The 13,530-nt window shown below is 40.9% G+C and overlaps 1 protein-coding gene across 4 annotated transcripts in view; it reads right to left on the reverse strand.

Moving 5' to 3' along the window:
• OSMR (oncostatin M receptor) overlaps nucleotides 1-13,530 on the reverse strand; it is an 88,662-nt gene that overhangs the window by 46,917 nt on the left and 28,215 nt on the right. For 2 of the 4 annotated variants that reach the window (XM_017969945.4, XM_017969944.4), the window contains exons 3-8: nucleotides 9,734-9,906; nucleotides 4,622-4,793; nucleotides 3,420-3,479; nucleotides 2,228-2,512; nucleotides 831-966; nucleotides 128-279 (exon numbers count right to left, since the gene is read on the reverse strand). In XM_017969945.4, coding sequence (XP_017825434.2) covers nucleotides 128-279; nucleotides 831-966; nucleotides 2,228-2,512; nucleotides 3,420-3,479; nucleotides 4,622-4,793; nucleotides 9,734-9,906 — 978 coding nt within the window. The remainder of the gene's footprint in view (nucleotides 1-127; nucleotides 280-830; nucleotides 967-2,227; nucleotides 2,513-3,419; nucleotides 3,480-4,621; nucleotides 4,794-9,733; nucleotides 9,907-13,530) is intronic. The other 2 variants (XM_002745044.7, XM_008992143.5) reach the window with 1 other exon arrangement.

Consider the following 13,530-nt stretch of genomic DNA (forward strand, 5'->3'; position numbering starts at 1 on the left):
GGCATAAATTCTAACTCTCACCTCGGCTGTGAATGAGGCAAAGATCTACAGCACATTTACTTGATCACAGACTGTCAAACAAAGACCTATTAGTGGCCACGGTGGGCTGTGACAACTCTAGTCTCACCTTGATGAGTCAGGTTAAAAAGGATATTGACACTTCTCTTCCTTAGGTAATTTTCAGCTATGAGTGTGAAGTTATAAGTTTCTTGTGAGTCTTGAGTTATCTGCCAATTACACCAGTTTTGGTGGGTACAAAGTTTCTTTTCCCCAGAAAATCTTTAGAAACAAAACAAAAGAACACAACAATTACCAGGTTTTTAATTCTGTCAAAGCAAGTGTCTCCCTTAACCCTTGGGGCTTTCTCAAACTATGTTCCCCATAATGGCACTGATGCACCGCCAACAAATACCAGGAATGAAAACATTGTTTCTACAAATCTGATATATGTGCTAAAATGTCTTAACAATGAATCACTGACACCCTGTGGGTGGCAAAAAGTCCCTTAATTTACTTGGAATATTCTTAAAAAGTCAGAAATTGGGTAGACCAGGTTATCAGAGCGGACAATTTTCATGTCAAGATATACCATTGACTGTCTTTCTTACCTTTTAATAAAGGAACTATGCTAAATGTTCCTTTATTAAAAACCTCAGGTAGAAAATATTAGACACTTGTGACCACTTAAAGGTTTCCTCTTGATCTTGGCAGATGGTTCTAAAATATTTGTTCCAATTTCCTGCAACATCTAAGTGTAGATTTTGCTATGTTGTTCACAAGCACCTCAAACAAGAAAGAACTTGTCAAGAATGTAACCAGAGCCAACTTACGATTCAAATAAAGTGTAGCTTTGGGAAGGTTGTTTAGACCACCCCAAGGCAGTGTCCACCCCAGGATCCCAAGTACAGTGCAAAGTCTTGAAGTCCCGGGTTTCACAAGAAAAGTCCTTGGGCTCCTCAAGTACTTCTGTCCATACAAAGGAAAACAGACCTAGTTAAACATTTTTATTGGAAGCTAAGCCAAATGGAAAGCTCTGTTTAGAGTCTGAAGCCATAGAGTTACTCTGAACAATGTACGGGTCACTGAGGTGGAAGCCTACTATCAACAGCCTCCCAAAGTCACTTTTCAGGGGCCCTTCTCCTTCCTGCCCTTCTCCTCATCTTGGCCCCTTCTCCTTCCTGCCCTTGTGATTTCTCAGATGTCATGGGTATGGGTGGTCAATATTTTGCGAGTGGTTGGTGCTGTGTCTGAGAAGGGTTGTATCCCCAGTCCCTGCCAGAGTTTCATTTTGGGTACTGTGGCTCACAGAAAGCCTCAGGGATGTGAGAAAATCAGTCAGATTTGTGAACCTGCTAAATCCAACAGGCAGGAACTGAGTGTTCAGGGAATAGTGAAGCACTTCTGAGTCCCCAGAGTTATTGCTTCTCTTAGTGACCATGCTAAGGGGACACAGAAGAAACAGGCATCCAGGCGACTGGAGACTTCCTTTGGCAAGGGAGGCAGGTAGGGAGATGTCCCCTACTGTGTAGGGGAAGGAGATGCTCAAAACAAAATATAGGAGGCCACTAGTTGTGCACACACAGACCTATACAAAAATCAAAATGTTCCCACTCCACTAATGTATCCAATGGAGCCAATTTACTGCACAGTTAAGAACAGTAATGGCCTCCATTTGCTGATCTCCAACTGCACACAGATATTACTGGGGCCAGATGCTACACACGTTCATTAATCCTCACAATCACCATCACTGTCCCCATTTTACAAAGGAGAAAACTGGCTCAGAGAGGCTAGGAATGTTGCCCAAGACGACACACCCAGCCAGGGAAAGAAGATTCAAATCCAGCTCTCCTGGGCCACAACCCCGGCTGACTCTGTGGTTGTCCAATCTGTAGCCCCTCCCCTTCCTCCATGATTCCGTAGTAATTTCAGCATGGCTGGAGAAAAAAAGGGTATTTTCCCAGTAGTCCAGGTCATGACCGGAAGTGTCTCTTCTTTAATACTACTGATTTCTAGGAATACAACTGTCAGTAAAAACAAGAAAACAACAGGAAATCCTAGAAATATTACTAAAGGACATCAATTTCAGAGCCTCTCTAGAAAACTTGGGAAGCAAAAGTAAATCAAGATCATGGGCAGAAATGTTTAACTTGTCTTCTAGTAAAGGAGATTTAATCTATTCCTCAGGAAATGAGAAGAAAGGGCCGCAGAGAATTTGCATACTTACTTGAGACAAAGAGAACGATGCCTTTTATGCTTGTAGAGACATTTCCTTGGCTCACCTCACAATACATATCTGCCCCTGTTTTCCTAATGAAAGGCACACTACTCAAGTGGAATACAGATACATGTGGATCAAGTTGTTCTCCATAAATCTGTTTCCCTTCCCAATAACAGGATACATTATTTTGAATGTTTCTAGAAATGTAGCAAATGGTGACATTGGCACCTTCTTCCACCAGTTTATCTTTAGGGAAAACAAACAGTATATCCTGTCCAAGAGAATCTTGTACTGCAAGACCAAAAAAGAAAAAAATAGTCGTTAGTGTCTCACTCAAAATTCAAGCCTCTTAAAACAAGTTGTCCATTTTCCCTCAGCAGATAACTTTAGTTTTTTCTACCTCCTGTAGAAAACAGCAACCTAAATGTATCTGCCAATCCTCTACCCTTTGGTGCATGCGAGACAATCCTTTCCAGCACTGCTCCTATTGTTACATGGCTACCACTGCTGTTGCAGTTACGGCCACAGACAGCACATCACTACTACCACTCTGAGTATTGCATGATTGCTACTGCTAGGTTGTTGTATCAGCAGCAGCTGCTCAAGTCCCAGCCCTGTGGGAGGCCATGTTAAGTGTTTATGTACATTATCTCAGGACATTCTTAGTACTTTATGACAACAGGTCAGGTAGGACGGAGCCAAAGTTTGCTCGGTTAGAAAGTGGCAAAACCACATTTAGATTGGCAAGGTCTACCTAGTTCCAAAATCCCTCATAATCTCTTAATTGTTCTGGAGATCATATCTCTCCCTAGCTTCTGAGAAATGCCCATCCCTCAAATGTGAGGGGTCTTTAAAAAGTTCATTTTTTTAAAGTTTATAAAAATCCAACCTTCAAGCGATTCTCAAACCTCAGCCTCCTGAATAGCTGGGACTACAGGCATGTGCCACCACCTGGCTGATTTTTGTATCTTTAGTAGAGATGGGGTTTTGCCATGTTGTGTAGGCTGGTCTTGAACTCCTGAGCTCAGGCAGTCTGCTCGCCTCAGCCTCCTAAAGTACTAGGATTACAGACGTTCACCACTGCACCCAGCTTCTTACTATCTTTTTAAAATCCTTTCTTTCCCTGTATATGTGTCCGTGTAATGGTTAGCACGTGACCTCTGGAGCCAGATTGTCTGGGTTAGAATTCCAGCCTCACCACTTAGTGGCGTGGTGACCTTGCATGGCTTCTTTAACCTTTCAGTGCTTGTTTCCTTACCTGTGAAGAGAGGATAAGAAGTCCTTTTACAGGACTGATATGAGAACTAAATATATATAGTACTTTAAAAAGTGACTAGGCCACAGGTTTAATTCAATTATTATTATCTCATTATTATTATTAGTTTAATGGGAGCAAAAGAAACTGACAAAACTCACTCTAAATTTTAATTACAACAAAATTAAATTATCAGTATTAAAGAATATTTAAAATATATTTATCCATAATCTCATTTTTCAAATAACACATCACTTTCATTTCTCCATATTTCCTCTGCCTCTAGATTGGGGGGTGCTACAACTTGAGCCCACTATCTATTGGGGTGTGTGTGTGTGTGTGTGTGTGTGTATGTCAGAACCTCACTCTGTGGCCCAGGCTGGAGTGTAATGGCGTGATCTAGGCTCACTGGAACCTCTGCCTTTTGGGTTCAAGTGATTCTCCTGCCTCAGCCTCCCAAGTACCTGGGACTACAGGCGCCCGTTGCCACACCCACCTAATTTTTGTATTTTTAGTAGAGACATTGTTTCACCATGTTTCCCAGGCTGGTCTTGGACTCCTGACCTCCAGTGATCTGCCCACTTTGGCCTGCCAAAGTGCTGGGATTACAGGCGTGAGCCTGGCCCTATTTTGTAAATAAAGTTCTATCAAAAAAGCCCTCTCATTGGTTTTCACACAATCTATGGCTGCTTTCACACTACAGTGGCAGAGCTGAATAGTCACAACTGAAATGGTATGCCCTGAAAAGGATACGATATCTCTGATCTTGTCCTTCACAGAAAAAGGTTCCCAACCTCTACTCTAGATGCATACACATTTTGTGTTGCTCAGAAACATACATATGTACAAGTTACGTCTTGCTTTGTTCACTTAGCATTTATAATATACACACTTGACACGTTTCGAAAACAAATACAAAATTGATTTGCACAACTGTCTCAATGAGTAAGTTCAGGAGCAAGACTTCAGACTGTATCTTCCAGTGCCAAGTTTCACACCTGTGGTTTTTAGTTCCCACAGGAGCCAAAGGAAAATAATGTCAGTGTCTACCCAGGGTTCCAAAAAGGAGAGTTCCACTATTCAACTACTGCTCTTCATTAAAAAAACATTAACCCTTTTCACTCTTTAACTACCTCACTTCTTACCACTGACTTCCTCCCATGAACTCCAGTTGCTCCAGAAATTTGGCTCAGGGAACCTGGCATCGTCCACCACACTCTTTATTCTTACAAAGTGTGTTGCACATTCCAAAGGGAGTTCGGATTCCCAGCTCCAATGCAAAACCTGGTTCCACTTCACAGTGGTGCTATAATTCCCCTAAAAGCAAAGAGAAAAAAAAATGGAAACATATAGCCATCTTGTCCTGTAAAATAGCTTGACTTATCCCAAAGCATAAATCTAAGATCCCATTGCAGGGCCACAATATGTACCAGGGAAGACCATTTTAGTCAATTCCCTGTGCTCTGATGCTTCGCATGGGAGTCAGCTATAATCTCCTGCCTTTTGAAAACTCAACTTCCAATCCCTATGGTCTTCCAATTCCAGGGGTCTCACGTGGAACATGCGGAAGAGAAACACAGAAGCTACTCAGGTCTTGGGGAACAGATCAGAGACAGAGTGTTCACTGTGCCAGTCCCAGAGAATGTAAGAAAGTTCTTGAAAAGTAGAGAATTAATTCAGTCATCCTTTCTTTAAAAAAAAAAATGATTGATTGTTTTACAAATATTCATCTTCGGCAAGGTTCAAATTAGGTTAGCCAATTCTCAGTCAAGAAAGCAGTTTTTCATGGCACAGCAGAAATTCCATTTTCTCTTGGAAGTCAACAGATGGCTCTCTAAGTCTCCCTTAGTTTCCTGTCTCTTGCGTTTTCAGATGTGGTGGCCACATGGACCACACCCCATCTCCTGGGCTCCACTTGTCAGACTCTTAAGCCCTGGAGATATCAATGACACATAATGTCTTACACTGTTCTGTAGGAAGCTTGTCTAAGTTGAACTGCCTTTTGGGCTTCTGGCACAGCCTTTAGCCTTCATCTTTCTGAGATGCTGGTATTTCCATTCACTAATTCCACTGGCCTCAGTGGTTCCTTTGCACCTTACCCTGTTACACAAGGCCTGCTATATAATCTGGCTCCAACGCACCAGTCCCTTGCAGGAACCACCTCTTCAAACATGGCTCCTCCCCCACACTTCTGCAACTGCCTTATGTTTTCACACCTCTTTGCTCAGGCCTTGTCTTTGGTTTGCTGTCTTCCACTCCCTGCTGAATTGGGATCTGTCCCATTCTTCAAGCCCAGGTCATGCCCCATCTCCTTCATGAAGCCTTTCTTGCTCTTTCTTCCGCATTCCTCTCGTCTCCACCCCTCCTGAGGCCCTCCTGTATACTGTGGCTAGTTGTTGGTGGATCAGCTGTGACTCCAGCAGGAACCGTGCTCTCCTCTTCTTCATGTCCCTCATAGCTCCAGCCACATCTTCTTCTCAGAATGCCTCCTCAAAGACCTGTTTTCTGCCCCACAGCTGCCAGGTGGAGACAACACACATGTGACACTTCCTGGGGGAACTGAGTTCAAGCCTGCATCCGTGTTTCTAAGTGCGAATACTAAGGCCTCAGTGAAGGGAGTGGGACAAGTCACATGTCACACACTGCTTGGAGTTAGCAACTCAGAGGCCTTCTTCTATTTATGTCTGCCCCCTGTTCAGGTGGCTAACTGGAAACAGTGTCCCTGACAAAACTAAACCCAGCCCTGGGCTGAGAACATCCCAGTCCACTCGGTGGGCATTTAATTGTCGGCTTCCTTTTTCACTCTACGCAGACTGGGATTTTTTTAATGTTTATATTTTATTTCCATTTACTGCATTACTTTATTCCTAGATCACAAAATATGTTCTTTTAACAAGTTGTGAGGTCCTGATCCATGAAACTCTCACTACTTAACGTGAGCAATATCAAGTACATTTTACTTAAATATTTTTAAAATTTAAGAGCAAATAACCCCTCCCTTCCCCCCACGGCCCCTGCTAGAAGGAAGTACATCCATAATGGCAACCTCACTATAATGTCAACAAGTCACAGACTGAATTTTACCTCCCACTTCTCCTTGAAATGCAGCGCTTCTCTCAGCTGCATCTCTGCTTTGGCTGGACCCCACAGCTCACTTCCTGCTGGCCACACCTCCCTTTCCCCAGTTCCCACCACACTCTGCTTTGCAGCTATTCAAATCAGATCTTGCCACTTCCTTTGTTCTTATTGCCCTCGGGATAAAACAAAAAAGAAAACAAAACCTGAGCATGCTCCCACGGTCCTGTGCATCTAGGCCTGTGCCACCATCCCCATGTGCTCAGGGATCCAGCACCACAGCCAGCTTTCAGGCCTGGAAATTCTCCACCCGCTCTTTCAGGGCCTCTGCTTATGCCTGTTGGGTCTGCTCAGAGCACTCTTTTCTACTTTGCTTGCTACATTAACTTCAATCCTCTTGGATATTTGGTCTCAAACAGCCCTTTATCCAGACTGTAGGAGAAGATGAGGCCTAATCCCAACCTCACAGCATCTTATCAGTGACCTGTACACACAGCCCACATGCAGAATACCCTATTTGTGTGTTTACTTCCTCATTCTTTCCAGCGTGCTCAGTGCTGATATTCCCACACTATGCACAATGCCTGACCTGGGCCTACTGTCTACAACTCTGGACTGAATGATTTCATCATTTCATTAACATGCAATGAGCTGTGCTTCCCCCAGACACTATTTATGTGTGGATTCTGTTTAATCTCAACTTCTCCTTTGTGGTCTTTACAGACCTTGTTAATGTAGGAGATAAAACTTTTCCTTAAATACAGCAATTCAGTGATTTTTTTTTCTTTAAAAATGATAAATTGTCTTTGGGTCATTTTATTCATTGAAGCGGCAAGTTTAATTTGACCCTTGCAGACATCAGTAAATCACAAGAAATTGGCACATACATTCACACAGAAGTCTAACTGAGGACACTGATTTGTTACTGAGACGTTTGACTCCCACACCTGGCCTCCTTCCAAGCTTGAGCTCTTACCCTACTTTGCCTTCCTATGCCACTGACAATATCATAAAGCAAAGGGAAGGGGAGGGACATGACTCAGGGCAGGACCATGCAGTTCAGGGTTCCAAATGGCAAATACCATCCAGGAGACAGCTCAGTGCCTCTGGCCCAGCTGCAAGTAACTGGGTCAAGGTGCTCTTCCTTTGGCTTGTTTGGGAACAGAGATGTCTGAGACCCTGAGTCCAGAAGCTCCCCACTATTCCCCAGCATGAATGAGAGTACCCGTCAGGCCTGCACTACAGGGAGCTTCCCTGTGTAAGGGAGATTTTAGTCTAAACAGAAGCAGCATCCTCCTCCTTAACAGGAGGAGGATCTTATATTTCTCCTCAACTTCAGGCATGAGTGATTCAGACAAGTGCTTCTCAAGGTATCATCTATTCCATAGAACATGTGCCCACCAATGGCCTGGGGGCTGCATGTGACTGTCATCCCTGTCTGGCCACAGGGGTGAAGGATGATCCCACCTTGCCTCTGTCACTTGGAGCAACACAACAAACCTCTCTGTGGTGTAGTTTATTCTCTGTTGTGGTCAGGCTGGGTTGGGTGTTGTGAGGGTGACACGATAGACTAAGCAAAACTCTACCCCGAAGGATCTTGAACCCTAGGTTACAGAAATAGTCTACACTAGCTGCTTTCTCTTGCAAAGAGGACTATTCAGAGAATCCAATATGAAGCAGATTTGAACAACTGCTTTTTAGGAAAATAAAGAAAAAGATCCACTTGGTCTATGGCTAATGATGTGTTCTCTAACATAATGATAGATATGAGTTGTCCTTTGGAAAAATAAAGAATGGGATCCATGTAGTCTACAGTTAATGTTATTTTTGCTAATGGTGCTCAGTGCTAGTTTTCCACAATTCCTCCAGCACTTCCACCTCGATTTTTCTTTTTGTAGCTAATTATTAGTCACAATATGACCTTTGCTTCAATGTTTTACTGAGCCCAAATTACCGAGTATACCCATTAAAAATACAAAAATCAAAATCACTAGTAGGGATGGTGGGAAGATGTGCTGATAAGCAGGGAGTAAATGGCTACACCTAAGTATCGCTGTTGTTGAAAATCATCATACTACTCAAGTCTCATTGCAGAAAACTGCCCTTTGAAAGGTAGAATTATAGACTTGGTATGAATCCTAAATGGACAGAGTTGAAACTTTATTTAACTTGCTCAGATCTCAAATTGCAATAGTGAATATGGAAAGTAACTGAGAATTTTAAAACTGGTGACTTTTATGCTTTACCAAAGGAGCTAACCATGCTGTATCTGTGTACCCAAAGCCTCCACTGCCTGGGGGAAGAGTGGACCTGGCTGAGCTGACAGAGGGCCTGAGCACAGTCCTAGGCTTCTCTTATCTGTAGGAAAGTTTTCAGTTTCTTTCAATGAGAAAACATTCCTCTGTCCTTAAACATCCCATGAAAATGGCTGGACATTATGTGCATATAGATTACTAGAGTGCCCAGATGAGAAATGGAAATCATAAACCACTAATGTGTCCCAGTGTACTAGATGGGGACACCTCAGCAAAACAGACCCAACAACCATCTGAACTAAGATAAGTGAAAAATCCATCCCAAAGAATTCAAAAACAAAAAGAGTATGAAATTCAGTATTTTCTTAATTTAATTTGTTGTAGAAAAAGCCACATGTGAGGCAACAAAAGAAACAGGAAGTTACTCTCCAACATGGATCCTTGTTGACTAGAACATTAAGGGCTAGTGCTTACTCTTCCTTGCATTTCAGCAGGGTATAGGCCAGGAAACTGTCAGGAAATTACATTCGAAAGAAAAATGTTGCCAAATTATTACATCTTATTTAGGAAAATCTCTGGGGGGACAGAGAAGAAAGAGGTAGGAGGAATGAAATGGTTAATATTCGTGGATCTCTGGAATCCAGTGTTCATGAGGACAGACTCAATAGTCTTCTTAAGAGACAGAGCAAAACAGAGAAAATAATCTATTCTCTTAATGCATCCCATCCTATCTACCGAACCAAAGTTGTCATGTTACTTTGTCCTGGATCCTTAACTGAAAACACAGAAATGTAATTGTTTAGAAAAACTGTTTTGAGCTGCTAATATGTTTCTAAAATGAGATTTTTTTCAGATGTTATAAAAGACAAACCATGGTGTCTGTTTTTAAAGATGATTTTTAAAATATTGAGCCAAAAAATTACTTACCACCCAGATGACATTGGATGTTTCAATTCTACTGATCTGGATCTGAAATACCATTTTCAATTCCTGATGATATGGAAGGTTTTGGACAGTCCATTGTAAATGCAAACTCTGGCGTGCAGAATTGGTGGAAACTTTAAGTGATACAGGAGTCAATGGTACACGTTCAGCCAAGACTGAAAAGACCAAAATGAGGTATGAAATAATGCTTAATAGGAGCATGACTGGAGACAGGGACAATTGAACTTCAGTATCATCATTACTCAGCTCTGGAAAACATTGCTCATATGTGCATCCTGGAATCAAACACCTTGGAAAACTGGAAGATAATTTAGAAATTACTTAGCAGACACAGAAATTAAGACCTAGATGAACGAAGTGATCTGCTCAATAATATTTAGCTAGCTCATACATTGATAAACGGGTACACAAAACAGAAAGATCCTTTACTAGACAATCTTACTGGTTTGGAAATTTATGAGAAGGCTGAAAAAAAGAAAGAGCTTTTTCGATAGAAATGTTGTATTTCTGGAAATCAGAAATAAAAGTTTCCTTTTTTGAAAGTCGGTATTTTGTAGTTTAGTAGAAGACTACAATGTGGGAGCGTATCTTATCTGTAGACATTGCCATTTGTATCTCAATGTATTTAACTTAAAAGATAAAGACTAGCAAGAATTAACTGAACTCTCTGGATGAGAACAGCAGCACACCAGTCATTTGATGTGAAACAAAATAATTGTGACAAAGTTCCAAGCTCAAAGAAGGAAGCTAGTTTGAGAGATATGATGAACTCATATGAAATAATCAGATTGAAATTTTATACTGGTTAGTAGTATGACACGGTCTGTAAAAGAATAAGGAATTCAAACATGAATCAGATTTGCTGAAGTTGGTGGCCTTGGGAAGCTGCAGCCCGTCTCTTCGGCTGACTGTATAAACCATCAGTGGCGCCACTGCAAATGGCTTGCACACAGAGGTTTATGCAGATCTATCTGGCACTAGAGAGAGAATGGGTCCTAAGTGAGTTAAGTCACTGCTGGTTCTTACAGAAGAACAAATCATGACTTTCCACTTAAGAGGAGCAAAACACCATATAGACTGAAAAAGAATTGTGTATTGCTGATTCAACTATTTCAACTGTGAGGGTATTAGAAGTAAACTGGGAGTGGTACAAAGGTATTGAAAAGATAAAGCCTGCATCGATAAAATCAGCTGCTATGTGATGACCCACGGCATAAGAGATTTCATTTTTTAAGCATTCATTTTTCTAGTTTCAGGGGGATTTCCCCTCATCATTTGAACCCTTCCAATATTAAATGGTAAGAGGCTATCTCGTTTTGACAACAAAAAATGGAAACAATCTCCAATACTGAAAAAATGTCCCCAAATTGCCATTCTGCACTTGCTATTTTTCTCATAGTGAAGTAAAACACACAATGATATTGAGCACATGTTATTTACCAGGCACAGTGCTAGGGCCTTTACTTACATTGTCTCATGCAATGCCTACTATAAAACTGCAAGATAGCAAGTTTTTAGTTAAGGAAATTCAAGCTCAATTAGGGTAAATAATGTATACAAAGCGATGTGAAATTAAATAGGAATATCTCTAATACCAACACCTGTGTCCCCTTTACTGTCCTCCAGCTGTTAAGACAGGAGCACTGGCCCAGTCCAAGTTTGCATGGAATGTAATGTCTGAGAAGTATTTTGCATGGCGCCAACAACTAAGTCCTGCCAAGGTCAGGACACAGGCAACAGGATGGGGCTCTGTATGGAGCCAGATAAACTGAGGAGCATCCCTGATGGATACAAAACAAACATGATGTTTTCCCTGTGATTGGTCCACATGGTAGAAAGCTTCAGATTCAAATGAGGCACAACCTCAGAAATTGGAGAAACACCTCAGAAAACTCACTCTATGAAAGTGAGATGAAGAATGCCCAGAAAAGAAAAGAGACCCACAATAGCTACCTTCTCAGAAAGTTACCTTGGGATATTTTGTAAATGTTATGCTGGGAAGGGTGAGAGTGATAACTATAATTTCAAGGTGAATTCCATGACCATGAGTTTAGCAGTGGGTCCTTAGATCTGAATCTAAAAGCGTGAGCAACAACAACAACGAGACATAGAACTTCCACAGAATAAATTGTGTGCATCAAATAACAATATCAAAAAAGTGAAAAGACAACCTACAGAATGTGAGAAAATATCTACAAATTACATATCTGATAAGGTTCTGGTATTCGTTCTACATAAAGAGCTCTTATAAGCCAGCAACAAAAAGACAAAGAATTCAATTTAAAAATGGGCAAGAGAGTCTGGGCAACATGGAAAAACCCTGTCGCTACCAAAAAAATACAAAAATTAGCCAGGTGTCATGGCACAGGTAGTCTCAGCTACTCAAGAGGCTGAAGTGAGAGGATGGCTTGAGCCTGGGAGACAGAGGCTGCTGTGAACCTTGATCGTGTCACTGCACTCCACCTGGGCAATAGAGTGAGACCCTGTCACAATAAAATAAAATAAGGCAAAAGACTTGAATGAACATTTCTCCAAAAAAGATATACAAATAGCTAACAAGCACATGAAAAGATGTTCAATATCATTAGTCACTAAGGAAATGCAGGTCAAAATCACAAAGAGGTACCATTTTACCTCCATGAAGATGGCTATAGTAATTTTTAAAATGGAAATAACAAGTGTTGGTTTTATACACACACACACACACACACACACACACACACAGAATTACCATATAACTTGGCAATTGCATTTGTAGGTATATAACCCAAAGAATTGAAAGCAGGAATTGAAACAAATAATTGTCTAGAAATTTATAGCAGCATTATTCATAACAGCCAAGAGGTGGAAACAACTTTCATCAGTGGATGACCAGATGAACAAACTGTGGTATATACATGCGAAGGACTGTTAGTCATAACAAATTGAATACTGCTACATGCTACAATTAGATTAACCTCACAAACATCATGCTAAGTGAAAGAAGCCAGATACAAAAGGTTTTATACTGTGATTCCATTTGTATGAAATAGCCAGAACAGTAAGTTCCATGGAGACAGAAAGTAGATTGGCAGCTGCCAGGGGCCGAGAGAGAGGGGAATCAAGACTAACTGCTTAAGCAGTGGTTTCCTTTTAGGGGGATGAAAATGTTTTGGAACTGAATGGGGTGATGGTTGCACAACACTGTGAATGCACTAATATTGCTAATTTACTCACCAAATGAGTAACATCAATCAATGTCACTAATTACTCATGATAGAAATGCTCATGTAACACAGAAATTGAATTCCCACAATCCTACCAACTCTACTTTTACTCTATTGCCAAGTTTAAATCATATATATTTTCCTTGGATTTTCTCATACACTTTAAAAAAATATATTGAAATATGTACCCCATCTTATGGTTTTTAAAGGACATGTTATTTTTTAAACCAATAAAGGGAAGTAAAAAGAAAATGTTAACAGTCATTATAACAGTAATTATTTCTGGATGACGAGGTTGGGTGATTTTAATTTTCTTCTTTATACTTTTCAGTATTTTGTAAATGTTCTTTGGAAACATATATTAGTTTGAGAATCACATAATAAGTTATATTTTAAAAGAAATGTTTCTTTAAGATATCTGATTCACTCCACTATAATGATACTTCAGAATATGCAATTCCTCCTTAGTTTTCCTATCTTTCAAGCACCGATTGCAACATGCTGTAAGAGTCTGTCTCTGTGTCTGTCTCCCTGTAGACTGTGAGTGAAACAAGGTTGGGACTCAGCCTTACT

Source organism: Callithrix jacchus, chromosome 2 (genome assembly GCF_049354715.1).
Source record: "Callithrix jacchus isolate 240 chromosome 2, calJac240_pri, whole genome shotgun sequence".
NCBI classification, from domain to species: Eukaryota; Metazoa; Chordata; class Mammalia; order Primates; family Cebidae; genus Callithrix; species Callithrix jacchus.